At 46.3% G+C, this 19,806-nt stretch overlaps 1 protein-coding gene and 1 long non-coding RNA gene across 3 annotated transcripts in view; one reads left to right on the forward strand and one right to left on the reverse strand.

Annotated features, from left to right (window-relative positions):
- Positions 1 to 19,806, forward strand: part of ERF (ETS2 repressor factor) — a 120,470-nt gene that overhangs the window by 88,222 nt on the left and 12,442 nt on the right. Inside the window, exon 1 of one of the 2 annotated variants that reach the window (XM_029577176.1) lies at positions 18,568 to 18,766. The exons of the other annotated variant lie outside the window; for it this stretch is intronic. Within the exon in view, the coding sequence (XP_029433036.1) occupies positions 18,745 to 18,766 (22 nt within the window). The 5' untranslated portion in view covers positions 18,568 to 18,744. Of the gene's footprint in view, positions 1 to 18,567; positions 18,767 to 19,806 lie in introns of those variants that run through there. 2 annotated transcript variants of the gene reach the window in all.
- LOC115076064 lies at positions 2,936 to 18,356 on the reverse strand. Its single transcript, XR_003852680.1, has 2 exons — positions 18,285 to 18,356; positions 2,936 to 3,282 (listed from the first exon to the last, which is right to left on the reverse strand). It is a non-coding gene; the product is annotated as an uncharacterized LOC115076064 (long non-coding RNA).

Raw genomic sequence — 19,806 nt, forward strand, 5'->3', positions numbered from 1 at the left:
TTTAAATCAGGCAGAGGCGCGCCCTAGCGCCTCTGAAGCAGCAGAAAGCTGTGCAGGACCGCGGACAGCAGCCTGCACTGACGTAGCGACGCTGAAGAGAGGCAGGGCTGACCTGGATGCCAGCCCTGACGTCGGCAGCGGGGGCGGCTCCAGCCACTGGTGCAGCCCGGGGATGCGGCCCTACCGCCGCGAAGCTGGTCATGGCGTCCGGTGGCGGCTCCCAGCCCGCGGGGCCGGAGAGGATCCAGAGCGGCCTCTGGGACGCATGAGCAAAGGACAGGCCGCGGCTCCAGCCGCGTGGGAGGCCTGACAACGGCGTCCTGCTGCGTCGGGTGAAGAAGGGCAGAGTCGCGGTAAGTCTGCTCGCGGGAGGGGGCCCGCGGGCAGCAGGTCACAACACAAACTACAAGTTTTCCATAGCCCGAAAAACTTATTGAGCAATGCTGACCTTTGCACCGTAGTCCAAGCATCAATTTTACCCTCTCTTGACTAATGTAACGAAATTCACCTCGGCCTCCCATTGTTTACATTAAAGCCACTACAATTTCTATTAAATGCAGCCGCCAGATTTATTTCTGGCAAGTGCCACAGTGATCATATTTCTCCAGTCTTGCTAGATTTACATTGGCTCCCAATTGTTCAGCATGTTCAGTATAAAATTGGGATGACTGTGCATGTTAATTATCTCTAATGACTGCCCCTGGTCTAACACTTTGGTACGACTTTATTGCCCGTCCTGGGCCTTGAGATCTCAGCGACGTGGTCTACTTGACATGCCTGCTGCTAGACAGGCGAGGTTTGCTGAGACCACAGCAGCACCTACTTTTGGAACTCATTTCCAGAAGCGATGCAGCAACTCAACTGCAAAATCATTTAAATCAATTTAAAAACATTTCTTTTTAAACAGGCATACTGTTCTAGATAATATAATAGCTGATTATAAGCAATTATTTGAGCTCCATGATTATATTTGGTGAACAAGAACAGTGATTGTTTTTGTAGGTCTTAATGCTTGTTTGATATGTACATTGCCTAGTCCTTTCTGCATAGGCATTTTATAAAGACAAAGAAGTAAATACACATATAGAAGACTACGGAAGCCTAAGTAACCCAAAATAGTTCTGTACTAGGTAGTTCAATAAAGTCCAGCAGTGACATGAAATGTGTTTCCAATACTTACCATCTTCATCTGATCACAAATCTATCCTAGTAACCCTAACTCATTCCAAACCGTTCTACCCATCCCAGTCACTCATCTGAACTAAATTTGTGCCACTGACAATCAGGTCAGGTTATCCCACTCCTCAGTATTCCACCTTCTTTCCTTTTCAATGTCAGCCCATCTCACCCTTTCCAACCCACTCCACCTTGCCTCTTTTCCTTCTGAAGTCAAGTCCGTCCCATGCCACCCAACCACTTCTCTCTCCACCTGCCCCATCCCTCCATACACCCTCTTTCCATCCCTCTCCTTCCTTTTCCACCTACCAGAAAAATGTTCTCATCCTTTCCCTTCCAGCCAACCTCAACATTCCCATCCCAACCTCACTCCACCCACTTCCCACTCCACCTCAATCCATTCCACCTTCTTTTCTTTCCTCCCTCAATTCACCTTTCCTTCTGATGTAAAGTGCTTCATACCTCACCTTAACCCTCCTACTCCAGGTTACTCATTCTTTTCTTATCCCAATTCTTCCCACCTCTTCATCCCTTCCCACCCCAACTCACTGTCTCCTCCTTGTCATTGCCTTTCCACCTTATCTCACCTTCCTCCCCATATCATCTCTTCCCTCTCCACCTCGAGCCTTCCCCTCATTCTTCCCCTATTCCTCAGTCTATTCCTGCCACCCCCTGGCAATCCAACCCATCCCCAACCTAATTACTACTAATTATAATTTTTTGCACTACTAGAGGTACCTAGGCCAGTTTATCCCTCCTATTTCATCTCATTCTATCCCAGCCCTTCTTTCCGCAGTCTAGCTATTGGAACCAAACTCTCCTGATCCTGTCCTATCTCATGCTATTCTAGGTCCATCCATTCTCATCTCACTCTATGGGGCCGATATAATACAGCGCGCTCAGCCGAGCGCACTGTATAACCCGCAGTTGGACGCGGGTTGTATATGCGCGTCCAACGCGGAGTGAATCTAATAGCGCTCATCACACGCAAATGCATGTGAATGAGGCTATTAGGTATTCACTCCCGATACAAAACAAAATGTGCGTCTAGGACGCACATTTAGCGATCAGAAATTAATGCCTGTCTGGAGCAGGCGTTAATAGCTGAGCACTCTTAAAACTAGTACAGAAAAGCAGCCAAACTAAATAAAGTTAAAAAAAAGAAAGCCGGCAGTTGGGTGCAGGAAACGGACGCTCAACTGACAAGTGTCCGTTTCCTGAACCCCCTGGCTGTGCGGCGTTTAGGAAAACCTACGCCGGTAAACTCAGCGTCTGTTTTCCTAACCGGCAGACACTGATCGGGTGGGTTCTTGTTAGCAAGGAGGTGCTAGGGGTGCGCAAGCTAACACGACCCCCTAATTTAAATATTGCATGTGGGATGCATTATGAAAGTGGGCGCTGACTGTTCAGCGCCCGCTTTCTGCGCATATTTATTGCATCGGCACCTATGAATGAGAATTCCACACTTACAGCAGCACTCCTTAATGCTTCAGCTTATTTTTTTTTACTGTGGATCTTCCAGCCTTCAATTTTCTGAGTCTAAACTAAAGCTTCTACAATCGAGTTAAAGGTACAGCTCCATTAACTGAGCTATAGAGTCCATCACCTTTATGCTGGTTGCTCAAATTCTTCTCTTTATGACTTTACTAAGTCACACTGGAAACAGATCCCCGGGTAGTTGTGAATGAAGGCTCGGGTCGCTAGATCCCAGCCCTGGTTCTGAGGTGGAAGCAGAAAGGAGAGGGGGGAAACCTTCAGGTCCAAAAAAAAAATCCCGTCATTTTATTCCTTTTCACCTCAAACCATCCCCGCTTTAGTTCAGTCCATTCTATTATCGGTCTCTCTCATCCCTCCCCACAGAAGGGTTTTCTGGCACTGTGGCACGCAGCTGCAGCCAGGAATGCAGGGTTAGTCTTTGCTGACATCCCAGGCAGCCGATCACTTCCTGTTAACCTGCCCGGGTCCTGACCTCAGTCACACACCACTGTCCCAAAGACTTGTCCACATTCCTTCCCCTCAGCCAAAGGTGAGAAGGTCCCCGGCGTGGGGGAAGGGAAAGCAGCGGGCGGGAATCGGTTTGCCGCGCTTTCCTCGGCAAACTCTTCTCTGTAAGAAACGAGAACACAAAAAGTTACTTCGGGAATTTAGAGATTATGGATCGATTGGGAACAGCAGAGTCTGCATTTTGTATTAACAGCTCCAACAAACACAGTCTGTTTTCTGGCTGAACATGGGTAGGAGCAGCACGGAGGCAAGGACTCCTCCACATCCCCAACCCTTTACTCACATAAAAGCTGCTCCTGCTGCTCTCATCCCTCACTCTGGCACATGTTGCTGCCCTCTTCCCTCTGGCTTATCCAGATATGTTTTTGCTCCCCTGGCTTGCTCCCTTTTATTCTTGCACATTTTTTTTCCTTCCTTGCTCCCTCTGACCCCTCCCTGCATACGTTGCCGCTATCCTCTCTTACCTGATCACTTGCGGTTCTCCTCCCTCACTTTCTTTTAATCAGGCACATGTTGCTGCTCTCCTCCTCTTCTACCTGGCACAGGTTGCTCGCTTCCTCCCTCATTCCTTCTAACCCCAGCACCCCTATCCCCACTCCCTCTTAGGGCGCATTTGCTGTGTACTCACCTCCTTCTTTCCCTCTCTTACCCTTTGCTGCTCTTCTCCCCCATGGCAAGCTACTGGCTTTCTCCCCCGCTGCCATATTGTTTCTCTCCTTCTTCTCTCTTATGCTAACACGTGTTGCTGCTCTTCTCCCTCACCCCCCCCCCCCTTTTTTTTGAGTTAATCCTTAAGATTTAAGTTTTTTTTGTTGTAGTTACATTTTTAATTGTGCACTTTTTGGGTGTTCCCCCCCTCCCTACCCCTCACCCCTCCCCTGCCCCCCTTCCTTAATAAATGGTCAGTGACCCCCCCCCCCCCCCCCCCGCACAGAAGGTGGATTAGGGGCCCCCCAAGAAGTTGTCAACCCTCCCCTCCCTTTCTTCCCCCCCCTCACTGTTGAGAGGAACAACGGAGGCTCCGGACTGGAGAACGGCACCAGGAGCCGCAGGGTGTGACCACCCCCTTCCCCAGTAGGTGGAGAAGATAGAGGCTAAGAATCAGGGAAACATCGGGTGTAGCAGTCGAAACCCGTGCCTTCACGGGTAAGTATAACATAGGTGAGTCGGTGTTTGGCCACAAGATGACCTGTGGTTTTTGTTTTGAGGCCCCCCCCTTTCCTTTGTTTACTGTTGGTCTCCGGTGCTCTCGCTAGAGGGCGCTGGAAAAGAGAAGTTCCCTTTTAATTTGCCTTTTTCTCCCTTTTTCTTTAGGGGGGGCGGGGCGGCCTTTGGCCGCTCCCTGCCCCAGCCTTAAAAATAGGCTCCTCCTCATCTACCTGGCACAGGTTGCTCGCTTTCTCCCTCACTCCGTCTAACCCCAGCATCCCAATCCCTCTTAGGGCGCATTTGCTGTGAACTCACCTCTTTCTCTCCCTCTCTTACCCTTTGCTGCTCTTCTCCCCCATGGCAAGCTACTGGCTTTCTCCCCCACTGCCATATTGTTGCTTTCCTTCTTCTCTCTTATGCCAATACGTGTTGCTGCTCTCCTCCCTCATCCCAAGGCCCAAACAAAGGAGAAAACTGCCCAACCGATAAAAGGAGACAGATAAACACTTTTTAAGAGTATATAAGGGAGTGATGAAAAACTAAAGGGGGAATACGTAAGATAAAGGGAGAAAGTGGAATTTATGAAGAGGACGACCAGCAAAAGGCAAAAAAATATTACATAAGTTCGGTATTTATAGAAGAGGAGGGAGGTGAGAAACCAAATTGTTTACACCCCAGGTACTAAATTTATTTATTTATTTATTTATTTATTTAAGATTTTTATATACCGACGTTCATCAGGGATATCACATCGGTTTACAGTGTAACTGAAATTGGCGCCTGGGAAGGCGTTTTACATCGAACAGATATAACGAAGTAACATGAAAACAAATGAGGATGCGATTTACATCAAACAGATATAACGAGTTAACATGAGAACAAAAGAGGGGGGGAAATAAGCTCAATAAATGAGCTCAAAATAATGCTGAACCCACCCCTCCAAATGGTCCTTGAAGATGGGGGAAGTTTCTAGGGTCTGGATGTAGTTGCCCGTGAAAAGCGGGGATGAGAAGGCGGCGGGCGTCTACAGACTTGTCGGTCTAACTGCAGTAGTAGGAAAGCCATAGAAAGTAAAATACTACTAAAGAAAAAAATAGTACAGCATTTTGAAACAAGTAGATGACAAGACACCAACAGCATGGATTCGCAAAGGGAAGATCCATATCTCATTGAGTTCTTTAATAAGGTGACAAAAGTGGGGGCTGAGGGAGGTGCAGTAGATGTGGCCTAGCTGAACTTCAGTCAGGCTTATGACACTGTTCCACACAGAAGACTGGTGTGCATGCTGGATGGCATGGAGTTTGGCCAGAAAGCTATAAATTAGGTGAGGAATTGGACGCAGGCAGCAGTCAGAGTTCACTTTGGCAAAGATAAAGTAACCACTGGGATACCCCAGGTCTTGCGGTGGAACTTGAGGGAAAAACATACTTCTCTGCAGAGGATACAAAAGTGGACACATTGGAAGGAGTAAAAAAAAACATTAAACAGGACTTGAAAAAACAGGAAAAATATTTGTGGGTTTGGAAATGAGCTTCAGTCTTAAAATGGGTAAAATCATGCATTTGGGACACAAAAATCCACTAGCCACAATTTGTAACCCTTGCCCCAACTTCTCCTCTACAACAGGGGCTCATGTGGGAGATCATGGGACGTTACAGCTCTCATGCTCCTGGGATCTTCCTACACAAGGGAGAAAGGGTGAGTCTTTCAAGACCTTTGGGGGAGAAGGAGTTGGATGGTCCTATGTAAAAGTCCAGTGCGAAAAAGAACTAGTAAACACTGACAAGCAAATAGTCAATGCAGAAAAATTAAGTTCCAAGAAATCACAGTCACTTGTACATCTGCACACCTTGGCTGTAGGTTGCCAGGGTAAGGGAACCCTGTCTGGTCAATTCCCCATGGTACTACCTGAAAATCTGGATGCACTCGACTAAACCTGGATACTTTTCTTTAAACAAAAACAGATGAACCTCTAACCTATACTTTCCTCAGACAGCAACTAAGATGCCTTCTTAAAAAACTTGGCAATACTTATGACTCAGCTAGAAAACTCCACTCTTCACTAGTGATGTGCATTTGTTTAAAATTAGTGCTGAATCTGAATTGAAAAAAAACTTTTTTGATTTGATTAGTTTCAAACAATCCAAATGGCTGGTGCCTCCGAATTTTGGATTTTTTGTTTTGGCAAATAGTGCACACTAGTAGCTAAAGAACATAAACCCCCCCACTGCCACCCTCCATGGCTCCCTTACCCCTTCCACAGGCTCTCTTGAGGGTCAAAGGGGAAAGAACAATCCACAATAGTTCCTGTCCCGCCAGTTCTGATTTAAAAATGACACGGGTCTCAGGTTTGGCTGGCGCCAAGTTGTTTTACAGCTGTAAAACAACTTGACACTGACCAGCCCTGAGACTGGCATTATTTTTTTAACAAGAGCTGGTAGGATAGGAATGATTGTGGATCACTCCTGCTCCTTTCATCCTTGGACAGCAGACAGAAGGGTAAAGGAGTGGTTTGCATTTCTACCAGTGCAATTAATGAAGAAAGTAAGGACTCTAAAATCAATATTATCATCCATTTGGGAACCAATGACCTTGCTAGAAACAGCATCCAAGCAGTATAAGGAGATTTCCAGGCTCTGGGGAAGCAGACTGGGCACATGGTGAAGACTATTGCCTTTTCAGATGTGCTACCTGTTCATAGAAAGGGGAAAGATAGGCTAAGCCTTATAGATAACTTCAATAACTGGTGTAAGGAAGAGAGTTTTGGATATATTTCGTCTGATCCAAACATAATATTACATGCCTTTAACACCCCGTCTCTTCCCCCCTTTTCTTTTCCCTCTCTGTTTTTCCTCTAACACCCTTTCTCTTCTCCCCCCCTTCATTCCCCTCCCTGTCTCTTTTCCAGTTTATCCCCTCCCTCTCCCCACTTTACCTCCTTTCAATTGCTGCACAAACCCATTTTCCAAAGCAGAGTACTGTTTCTAAGCCTTCTTCAAATAACTACCATGCAAATATGTCACTTTAACTTATGCAATCCATTTATTATCTATTTATGTTAAACCAATTATCTATTTATGTTATACCAAATTTTTACTTTAAATGCTTAACCAAAGTTTTTTTGTTTATCTGTTGCTGTTCTGTTCTGTGTTTCATGTAAAGGACTTGCCTCCGCAGTGGCCCCCTATTCTGTTATATGTAAACCGGTACGATGTGTAAATGGCTACCGGTATATAAAAATGTTAAATAAATAAATAAATAAATATATTGGGGGATGGGGCCATGTGTAGAACAGTAAAAGACTGTCTGATATAGATGGCCTACATCTGTCTGTGGCAGGAAAAAGGATCCTATTTGAGAAATTCGTATCACATGCTGCTAGGTATTTAAACTAAAGGGCAGAATGGTAGAAAGAATTTGGAATTTCACCCCTGACAAATACAGAAAATAGATGGCGAAATTAACAAATATCAGCGCAACAGTCCATTTTTAAACAAAGGGGCAGAATAGGTAACCAGGAAGAGCAGCAATGTGAGGGAGAAAAGCTGGAAAGCTATGAGCACAAATACTTGTAGTTTTGGGCAATAAAATTCTAGATCTGCAGGCCCTATCGGAAGAGGTGGATTTGGATATTGTTGCTATTACAGAAATATGTTTCAGTGAGTCTCATGAACGGGATATGGTCATACCAGGCTATAACCTGTTTAGAAAAGTTGAGAAGACAGAAATGGGGGAGGAATAGCTATTTATCTGAGGCACTGAAATGCAGGGGGTGTTGGGGAAAGGAAGAAGCACTATGGGCTGTCCTAAAAAAAAAAAAAAAAAAAGCAGACACTTCCATTTGCATTGGTGTGATGTACAGGCCTCTCAATCAGACAGAAGAACTGGACAGAGATCTGGCTGAAGTCATCCACAAAGTGGGAAGGATGGGGAAGTGTTGCTCGTTGGAAATTCTAATCTGTCAAATGTGAACTGGAGTATCCTCGCTGCAGAATCTGCAAGAAGCCAAGAGACTGTGGATGCCATTCAAGGAGTTATACTCAGACAAATGGGGATAGAATCCATGAGGAGAGGAGTGATGCTGGATCTGCTACTCACAAATGGAGATGGTACAGTATCTCAAATGGCCAGGCAGGCATCCATCTGGGCACCAGTGATCATCAGAGAGTGTGGTTTGATAAAAAGGCCAAAAGGGAGAGAAGTCACACACAGATCAAGGTCCGGGATTTCAAAAACACAGACTTTGGTAAAATGGCAAAGTACTTTGAGGAGGAGCTGGAAGGCTGGAAGGAGATGGGTGATGTGGAACAATAGTAGGCCAAACTAAAAGAAGATATAATAAAGAAAACAAACCTTTATGCAAAAAGTGTAAAAGTAAGAGAAAAAGGAAACCGATATGGTTCTCCAAGAGGGTGGTGGAGAAAATAAAGAAAAAAAGAGCAGCATTCAAAAAGTTCAAAGAAACTCAAAAAGGAGAACATAAGGAAAAATATCTGGTGAAACTGAAAGAAACAAGCAAAGAAATCAGGACTACAAAAGCTTGAGTGGAAGAATAGATCACCAAAGAGGAAAAATGTGGTGACACAATATTTTTCAAATATATCAGAGAAAAGAGGAAGACTAGAAGTGGTATAGTAGGACTGAATGGAGACACGGAGCAAGGTGTGGACAAAGATGAAGAAATAGCAGAAAAATTAAACAAATACTTCAGTTCAGTTTTCACTAAGGAAGATATTGGAGAAGGACCATTGTTGGCTTGCAAGAGTACAGATGTGAGTGGGGTAGATAAATCCCCATTTACAGAAGAAACTGTTTGGGTGGAGCTAGGAAAACAAAAGTGGACAAGGCCATGGAGCCAGATGGGATACATCCCAGGATACGTAGGGAGCTCAGAGAAAGTGCTGGCAGGTCCGTCAAAGGACCTGTTCAATAGATCCTTGGAGATGGGAGTACTTCCGCAGGGCTGCGGAAGAGCGGTCATGGTCCCGCTTCATAAAAGTAGGAGCCAGGAGAAGGCTGAAAACTACAGGCCAGTTAGCCCACTTCGGTGGTGGGAAAATTAATGGAGAGACTGCTAAAGGAAAGGATAATGAACTATCTGCAATTCAGTGGGTTACAGGATCCAAGACAATATGGGGTAGATTTTATAAATTTGTGCGAGGGCGTACTTTTGTTCGCGCACCAGGCACGAACAAACGTACGCTGGATTTTAAAAGATACGCGCGTAGCCGCGCGTATCTTATAAAATCCGGGGTCGGCGTGCGCAAGGGGGTGCACATTTGTGCAACCTGCGTGCGCTGCCTGTTCCCTCTGAGGCCGCTCCGAAATCGGAGCGGCCTCGGAGGGAACTTTCCTTCGCCCTCCCCCCACCTTCCCCTCCCTTCCCCTACCTAACCCACCCCCCGGGCCCTATCTAAACCCCCCCCCTACCTTTGTTGCCAGATTTACGCCTGCTGAAAGCAGCCCGGGCCGGCACCACGCCCCCGGTCCTGCCCCGAACCGCCCCCTACCTCGGTCCCGCCCCGGACACGCCCCTCCCCGCCCCTTTTACGAAGCCCCAGGACTTACGCGCGTCCCGGGGCTGTGCGCGCGCTGGCGGCCTATGCAAAATAGGCGCTCCGGCGCGCAGAGCATTTAAAATCCGGCCCTATGGTTTTACCAGAGGAATGTCCTGTCAAACAAATCAGACTGATTTTGTTTGATTGGGTGAGAATAGAATTGGATCAAGAAAGAGCGAAAGATGTGGTTTACTTGTATTTCAGCAAGGCTTTTGTTACAGTCCCACATAGGAGGCTCCTAAATAAAATGAGAAGGCTGAGAGTGGGTCCCAAGATGGCGAAATGGATTACAAATTGGCTGACTAAAAGATGTCAGCAAATATGGTAAATGAAACTTATTAGAGATGTGAATCGGAACCAGAATCGGTTCGGATTTCAGTTCCGATTCACATCTCTAAAACTTATTCTGAAGAAAGAAGAGTGATAAGTGGAGTGCCTCAAGGATCAGTTCTGGGACCAGTTCCATTCAATATCTTCAATATCTTTGTGAGTGATATTACTGAGGGATTAGAAGGTAAAATTTGTCTTTTTGCTGAGGACTCTTAAGATCTAAAAGAGTAGAAAGAAAGAGAAGCGACCTAGGAGTGGTCGAAGATTTGGCAGTTGGGGGTTCAATGCCAAAAAGTGCAGAGTCATGCATTTGGGGTACCGCAATCCAGAGAAGTTGTATGTGATAGGGGTGAGGGCGAAAGCTTGATATGCACAGACTGGGAGAGAGACATCATGGAGATAGTGTCTGATGATCTGAAGGTGGCGAAGCAATGTGATAAGGCGGTAGCTAAGGGCAGAGGGATGCAGGGCTGCAGAAAAAAGGAGTTAATAATGCTACCTTATGGGTCCTTGGTTAGGCCTCACCTGGAATACAGTTTTTAGTTCTGGAGACCTCATCTCAAACAGGATAAGGACAGAAGGGAAGTGGATCAGAGAAAGGTGATCAAAATGGTGTGAATCTGCATGGAAAGCCATATGAGATGACACTGAAGGAACTTAACATGTATACCCTGGAAGCGAGGAGAGACAGGAGACAAATGAAACAGAACTTTAAATACATGAAAGAAATTAACGATGCGCACAATCTTTTCTGATAGAAAGGAAGGTGTAAAACTAGGGATCATAATACAAACTCTAAGGGGCAAGACTCAGAAACACTGTCAGGAAATATTTTTTCACGGAGAGGGTGGTGGATGCCTGGAATGCCCTACCGGAAGAGGTAGTGAATATGAGAGCGGTAGTGTAATTCAAAAGGGCAAGGGACAAACCTGAGCCGGATTAAGGTGGAAGGCGCCCATAGGCAATGGGGGGAGAGGAGAAATTCTCTCCCACCTGCCTGCGGGAGGTGGGGGGGTGGAAGCATTGGGGACAATACCTCCATCTCAAATCCCTCTTCACCTACAAGTTGCAGCGCTGCTTCTCTCCTCCAGGTGCTGGAAGATGCAGTAAAAATCAGCACAAGGCCTTCAGCAGTCCTGGTGTACTGAGTGATCCTGCATTGCCCTGCCCCTTGCATGGGTTTCCATGGTAATAGGAAACTAAATAAACATTAAAAAAAGAAAAAAGAAACAGGGTCTCCCAATGCTTCCCATCCCCAGCACCCATCCCTCCCTACCAGAAAAAATGCAGAGGCCAGGATCCTCCCCAGCCCCACTTTCCCAGTCCAGGGGGGGTCCTAGGCCCAAGCTGAAGCCTCAGGCCACAGTAGGTCGCTGCAGCCTCAGCCTAGGCCCTAGGCTCTACACAAGGCCCAGGATTGAAAGCCTGCTCCCGATGCTGGGGCCCAGCCTTCTGGGCCTTATCTAGGACAGGGCCCTGGCCCAGGCCCAGTCTGGATGCCAAGTCCTGATGCCAGGGAGTCTGCCCAGAGCCCAGGTCACGACGCCTGGGCCTCAGCCCAGGGTCAGGTCCAGGCCTCAGAGGACTTCTTCACCTGTCTTCTTTCTTCTTAATTGAAACGACGGCATCCGCTAGGGATGTACCAGAGTTAATTCCAAAATAGACTCCTCTGCTGAAGAGGGAGACGACAGAATTAACTCTGGCGTGTCCCCAGCAGACTCCGTCATTTCACCTAAGAAGAAAGAAGACAAGTGAAGAGGACCTCCAAGGCCTGGGCTCCAGACCTGGGCCTGACCCTGAGCTGAGATCCAGGTATTGGGACCCGGCCTCTGGCTAGGCCCCAGCATTGGGCTGGGTCTGGGCCAAGGCCCTGGAATCAGGCCTGCGTCTGAACTGGCCCCGGCGTGGGAACTGCGCCTTGGGTCGCAATGCTGGATCCTCAATGGAGCAGATAATTGGGGACACTTTTTGGATTCTTGACCAAGGCCCATGCATCGCACTCGGGCCTAGGCCGTGGCTCCTGCATCTGGCCACAGCCAACCCAGCATCATGCTTGGGTTTAGGAATAGGACCCTGCTTTGGTCTGTTCCCTAGGCGAGGACCCGGGCCTGATGGATCACTTTTTTTATTTTTTGTTTTTGTTTTCAAAACGAAAAGTGAAAACCAACGAAATTTTGAAGGATTTTCAATCATTTTGTTTTGAGAATGAAATGAATCAAATAGGAAATGTTGTCTCATTTCTTATTTTGTTTTTCTCGAATGCCCATCTCTAAAGTCTTTTTTCTTCTTGTGTCAGAATTGAGATTTTGAGGATTCTTGTTTTGTATGTATGCTTAGAAAGTCATAAAATTATACAAATTAAAAAAATAAGAATAAGAACTAAAAACTATCAAGTAAGAAAGAGATCTAGGAGTAATCTTCTCAGATGGACTTGAGGTTAACCAATCGGTGTATTAAAGCAGCAAAGAAATGTAACATAGAAACCTAAGAAGTGCCATTTTGGGTCAGTCCAAGGTCCATTGAGCCCAGCATCCTGACTCCCACGGTGGCCAGTCCGGATCACGAATACCCGACAGATCCCCAACAGTTCATCTATTTCTTGTATGTCACTCCCAGGGATAAGCGCTTATTTCCCGAATCTACCTGACTAATAACTGTTTATGAATTAACAGTATGCTCAGTTGCATAGAGATGATAACAGGAGGAAAAAAAAAAAAAAGAGGTAATATTATGTGTGTATAGGTCCCTAGTGAGACCTCCACTTGAATACTGTGCTCAGTTCTGGAGGCTGGACTATTGTAAGGATACGGGGAGGCCAGTTTTGAAAGTATCCATGGGGCCTGCAAGCCAGTGTTCCCCACAGAACTTCCCTTTGAATATCCCTTGGTGGCCACTAAGGCAGAGATCCTTCACTCTGCCTACTTTGCAAGTAGAAAGTAGACAGGATGAGGAAGAAATGAGGATTTCAAAATTGAATGCCTATGTGTAATGCAATTCACCAAGCCTCTCCTAACTCTGCCCCTTTTCCTCACATGGAGGGGGGAGGGAGAGGTAAGCAATTTTTTAAAGAGGTGTTTTTTTTCTGTGAATAAACTCCTATTAACTTGCAGAAATTCCTTTGAAGATTTGTCCTCTGAGAAGCTAGAGGCAGTTTGGAAAAGGGCTACTAAAATGATGGCTGTCTACAACATAAACCCTACACAGAGAAGAGTAAGATACTTCAAGTGTACTCACAAGCAGAAAGAAGGAATGAGGGGACAGGATAGAAAATTACAGTATTTGACAAATTTCAGTAAAGGACACAAAGGTAACATTTTCCATAGAAAAGGGAAATTCAGTCATAAAGGGACATATGAGATAGCTGGTAGGAACATTCAGTGGAAACCTGAAAAAAAGACTTCATTACTGAGGGTGGTAGATGCCTGGAATAACCTGCTGGCAGACATGATAGCAAACAAAACCGCCTATTATTTATTTATTTATTTATTTATTTATTTATAGATTTTTCTATACCGGGGTACGTAAATAACATCACCTCGGTTTACATTCAAACAGTAATTCAGCATTGCGCTTTACAATTTAACATGGTAACTGAACAAATACAATACAGTATATAACTTTGTATTAATAGAATATAAGCAATATATGAGAGATTGTGGCGGATAGGAAGAGTAGTTGAGGATACAGATCATTGATAGTAGGCTTTTTTAAATAGCCAGGTTTTAAGGTTTTGTTTAAATTTTTTGTGACAGAGTTCCTGGCGTAATTCAGAGGGCATGGTGTTCCATATAGTTGATCCAGCAATGATGAAAGATCGTTCTTTTGTACTAGAGAGTTTAGTCAGATTGGGTGCTGGGATATTTTAAATTTGCCTAAATTTCATGGCAGAGACGTTTCCTTCTATCTGACTGCCATAACTTCCACCACCAAAGGGCCAAACCTGCAGGGTTCTTACTAACTCGGTACTAGACGCTCGCCTTATCATATCTTCATTTGAACTCTTGTACTCATCTCTATATGATCTGCTAATGCACTACTGCTACCTAGATGAGTAGACGACTGAACTCATGTCTCTAATCAGATCTGTATACATGCTCTACCTCCTTGTTTTGATTCCAATCTATGAGGCAACTGTAATTGCAATTATTTTAATTTTAATTTTGTCTGAAGCCACCTTGAAACTAATTTAGGAAAAGGCAGAATAGCAAATGTTTATAAATAAATGAGCAAGCTAATTTAAGAACATAAGAAGTGCCATGCTGGGTCAGACTACGGTCTGTCAAGCCCTGCATTCTGTCCCAAACATGGCCACTCCAGGTCATTCATACCCGGCAGTTCCCCAATAGTTGATCTGTTTCTTGTATCTCACTCCCAGGGATAAGCGCCGACTTTCCCAAGCCTACCTGGCTAATAACCGATTATGGACTTTCCCTTCAGGAACATGTCTCCCTTAAGTTCTATGTCAACATGTTTTAATGTTTTAATGTTATAATGTATTCCTCCCCTGAGGCGACAGTTCAGTTCCATGTAAACCGGTGCGATATGTATTGTATACAGGAACATCGGAATAGAAAAAAAAAAATAAATGTCCAATCCTCTTTTGAGCCCCTCTATCGGGCCGATATAGTAAAGTCTGCGGGAGAGCGGGCGAACACTCTCCCGGTGCGCGCGATTCAGTATTTAAATTAGGTCCGGCGGTAGATCCGGGTAAAAGGAGGCACTAGGGACACTAGCGAGTCCCTAGCGCCTCCTTTTTGACAGGAGCGGTGGCTGTCGGCGGGTTTGACAGCCGAAGCTCAATTTTGCTGGAGTCGGTTCTCGAGTACGCCGGCAAAATTGAGCATCCAGTTTTCGGCCCAACAGCCGCGGGCCGAATTCAATTTTTTTTTTTTTTTACTCTTCGGGACCTCCGACTTAATATCGCTATGATATTAAGTCGGAGGGTGCACAGAAAAGCAGTTTTCACTGCTTTTCTGTGCACTTTCCCGGTGCGTTTTCCTCCCCTTACTGAATAAGGGGTAAGGGGAAACGTGCGTCCAATAGCAGGCTAACAGTGCGCTCCGTCGAAGCGCACTGTACTGTATCGGCCTGTATGTTAGTCCCCTTGGCTACATCCATAGCAATAGATTCCATAGGTTGATTGTGCACTGACAGGCCAATGCAATAAAACGTGCATCAAAAACGGGTGCCCAATATGAGCACCCATTTTCCTAATGAGTGTGCAACCACATCCCCTGTTCTCCCAATACAGAATTAAAATGTTTATTGCATCGGATGCATGGGCGTCAAAATTATGCATTCATTATAATTTCAGGTTAATTGTTGAAAATGCATTTTGAAGATACCAATTAAAATTCTAACCTTTTCCTCAGGCTGTACGTTCCCTTCACATATTAAATTGGCTACAAGGAAACCAGGTGGAGAAAACCATATATATGCTGTAAAACATACTTCGACTTGACCAGGGAAACCAGAGAAGCGGCAAATATGTTACTAGGGAGGAGGACATCTTTTTTGGAACATAGAGGAACAATTTTTTCTCTGTTTCTCATGATCCCTTGACTGTGAGTAAACTTTACTCCACCTCCGAAGCTGGAGTTAATTTTCCAGCATAAAAAAATGTACTTTGGGTGCACAGTAATAGGGAATGTCTTCATTTTTATAGAATTTGCATGCATTAAGCGCTGTTGGGTACGTGTTTATTAGGGTGCGCATTTTGAATGCATTAATCTCATTACTGCATAGGATGCTATTCTTGCGTGCCCAAAACACACGCCCAACCGCAAATAAACCCTTGCTGTAGGCTGGGTGCACCTTATTGCATTAGCCAGTGAGCGAAAAAATACTTTCTGTGATGTGTTTTAAATCTGCCAGTTGCTAGTTTCATGGGTGTCTTCTAGTCCTAGTGTTGTTGAAAGGGTATATAACCGTCTCCTTATTACCCATTCTACCTCACTCATAATTTGACAAATTGCAATCATATCCCTTCTCCAAGCTAAAGAGCTCTAATCTGTTTAGCCTTTTTCCATAAGTGAGCTTTCCCATTCCCTTTATCAATTTTGTTTTCCTTCTCTGCACCTTTTCTAGTTCCATGGTATGACTGCATGGAGCAGTCGTTCCATGGATCTATTGAAAGGCATCATATACTCTGATTTATTCTCTATTCCTTTCCAAATAATTCCTAACAATCTATTTGCCTTTCTGACCATTGCTGCACACTGAGAACATAAGAACATAAGAAATTGCCATGCTAGGTCAGACCAAGGGTCCATCAAGCCCAGCATCCTGTTTCCAACAGAGGCCAAACCAGGCCACAAGAAACTGGCAATTACCCAAACACTAAGAAGATCCTATGCTACTGATGCAATTAATAGCAGTGGCTATTCCCTAAATAAACTTAATAGCCGTTAATGGACTTCTCCTCCAAGAACTTATCCAAACCTTTTTTGAACCCAGCTACACTAACTGCACTAACCACATCCTCTGGCAACAAATTCCAGAGCTTTATTGTGCATTGAGTGAAAAAGAATTTTCTCTGATTAGTCTTAAATGTGCTACTTGCTAACTTCATGGAATGCCCCCCTAGTCCTTCTATTATTCGAAAGTGTAAATAGCTGATTCACATCTACTCGTATAAGACCTCTCATGATCTTAAAGTCCTCTATCATATCCCCCCTCAGCCGTCTCTTCTCCAAGCTGAACAGCCCTAACCTCTTCAGCCTTTCCTCATAGGGGAGCTGTTCCATCACCTTTATCACTTTGGTTGCCCTTCTCTGTACCTTCTCCATCGCAACTATATCTTTTTTGAGATGCAGCGACCAGAACTGTACACAGTATTCAAGGTGCGGTCTCACCATGGAGCGATATAGAAGCATTATGACATTTTCTGTTTTATTAACCATTCCCTTCCTAATAATTCCTAACATTCGGTTTGCTTTTTTGACTGCTGCAGCACACTGAGCCGACGATTTTAAAGTATTATCTACTAAGATGCCTAGAGGTAGGCATAGAGTCCAGTGGTAAGGACAGGTGGTGTATGTTTTACACAACAGTTTCACTAGAGTTGCTTGCTGTTTGGGTTGTTACAAATCTTGGTGGTGAGGCTGTGGCTTGGGTGTTGGGTTAAGTGTGAGATTTGTGAAAACTAACCTGGAGGACGAGGAGATGATGGTGGAGGCTAGCACTGTGCAGAACTGAAACATGCTTGGAACAACTGTATACAGGGTTGAGGGGCTGGGTAAAAACCATGGGAGGGGCTGATGCTGGTTTAAGGATGGGGATTTATGTGCTCCTCTATCCAAAATCGTAGAGAGGAAGGCAACTGGGCAGGTTGATCTCCTTCCTCAGGCTCTCTTACCCCAAAACAAGTTCTCCTCTCTCACGCATTCTGAACCTTGCACAGGTCTCGGCCCTTTCTCTTATGTCTCTTAACCTTGTGCATGTTGCTGTTCTCCCTTATTCCCTCTTATCCCTGCACACCTTGCTCCCCTCCTGACTCCCCCTAACATGCATGTGTTACTCTCCTCCCTCTTACTCCTCTCACAGGGTGCACCCCTCCCTCAGATTCTTATACTTTCACACAATGCTTTTGTCCTTCCTCACTAACTCTTACTCCTGCAGATGTTGCTACTCCCCTCCCTTCCTCCCTCTTACCCCTGCACAGTTGCTCTCCCCTTTCATGGTCTCTTAGCACTATAAATGGTGCCCCCCCCCCTTTTACTCTCTTACCCCTGCACACGCTGTTCCTCCCCTCCCTCTTATCCCTGCACATGTTGCTTACTCTCCCTTCCTCTTACCTCCCCAGATGGTGCTCCCCTCCCATACTAACTTACCCCTGCGCATGATGCTCCCTTCCCTCTCTCTTACCTATGCAGACGTTGCTGTCCTCCCTCAGGTTCTCACATGGTGTCCCGCCCCCTCGCTCTCTTACCCCCTCTGCGCAGGCAGCTCCTCTCCTTCACTCCCTGTTTACCCCACCACCTAATTCTCTTCACTCTTATCCATACACAGGTTGCTCACTCTCCCTCTTACCAATGCACACGTTCCTATTCTTCTTCACTCTCTTACCTCTGCTGCACATGTTGCTCCCCTCTCTCATTCCCTCTTATCCTGTGGACAAATTGCTTTTCTTCCTCTTACCCCTGCTGCACACGTTGCTCCCCTCCCTCGCTCCCTCTCACGCTCTCCTGCCTCTGTACTTTGAGTCGGTGTGTGTGAAGAGTGGGAGGGGGCAGACCGGAGGGGGGAGGCGTTTCCATGGCGACGCGGTGCTGGGCCATGACGTATTGAGGGGGCGTCGCGTGCAGGCGGCGCTATTAAAGGAGAGCGCGGGGCGGCGCAGGGAGGGAGACGCTGCCGGGGTCTGGGGGAAGAGTTGGGAAGTTGGCGGCGGTAGGCACTCTCGCACCGGTACCGGAGACCGAGCGCCGGCAGCTGGGCACGGAGTACTGGGAGGAATTCTGCTAGCGGGTCAGAAGACAAGGAGAGCCTGCCGCCGCCGAGGACCGGGGAGAAAGATCCCGCAACCATGAAGACTCCGGCGGACACAGGTGGGCGGAAGAGCGGCGGTACTGGGCTGGAAGCTACTCAGCCCGGTACCTGCTGCTCGCCTGGCGTCTGGGGGCAGTCACTCCGGGAGTGATGAATGCCGTGCACCGGAGAGTGCTGTAAAGTTCTGTGCGCGGACATAATGTTCCCCGGTGCCTCTGTGTACCCCGGAGGGTACTTGGGTTGTTTTCGGTCTGTGTTTAGGGGGACAGAGGTGGTGCGATATGTAAAATCTTATCAGCAGGGTTGGAATATTTTGCAGGGTTGCCGCGATCCCCCGCTCGCGGTTTGTTTGCGGAGTTTCTCTCCTACGGGACCTGTTGCTTCTCTTCTCTGTAGCTTCTGCCCGCGGCTGCATGATCCGTATCCCGTGCCCACGTCTCCCATCGCATTCTCTATATATTGAATTATTTTTTCCTCTCTCCCAATAATAGTATGTTTACCTTTATGACATTTGAAGGTTAGTTTGCAGGGCGAAGAATTTGTTACTCATGTTTCCTGGCTTTACTAATTTGAAAGGACGGAGGGCGTGAGAGAATAACTCCATCATTTTCGCTTTTTTTCCAACTTCCGATCCCTGAAGTTTTCTTCCACGCAGGAATTTTTTTTTATTGGGGGAAGGGAGCGAACGTTAAGGAGCAGGGCCAGCGTACGGGACAGTTCCCGGCTCCTGGGCCGTTTCTCCGGAGTTCATCACAGGGCAGCAAGCCTAGCAGGGGGGAGTTCCACGTGCGCTGCTTCTGTCGGGGGTTAGATTTCTAAGAGAAGCGCTGATTTAAGCCACGATTCTCCTGGGGAGGGTGTTGATCCCGGTCGCAAGTTTCGGTAAAATAAAATTGTAAACTGAGCTAGTCCCCGGGGAGCGGAGTCCGTGCACTTGGAAGCTCCCACCCTAGGAAGATCGAGGGGGGGGGGGAGTGTATTCACTCGGGGGGCGGCAAATCAGGCATATTGTGACACCCCCTCCCCCTCCAGTCTACTCTTCCTTTCATCCCAGGTTCGCTGTCTCGGAGGGTGAAAGTTACAAAGTTTCCGAGCCGGG

This window comes from Rhinatrema bivittatum, chromosome 14 (assembly GCF_901001135.1).
Source record: "Rhinatrema bivittatum chromosome 14, aRhiBiv1.1, whole genome shotgun sequence".
Lineage (NCBI taxonomy): Eukaryota > Metazoa > Chordata > Amphibia > Gymnophiona > Rhinatrematidae > Rhinatrema > Rhinatrema bivittatum.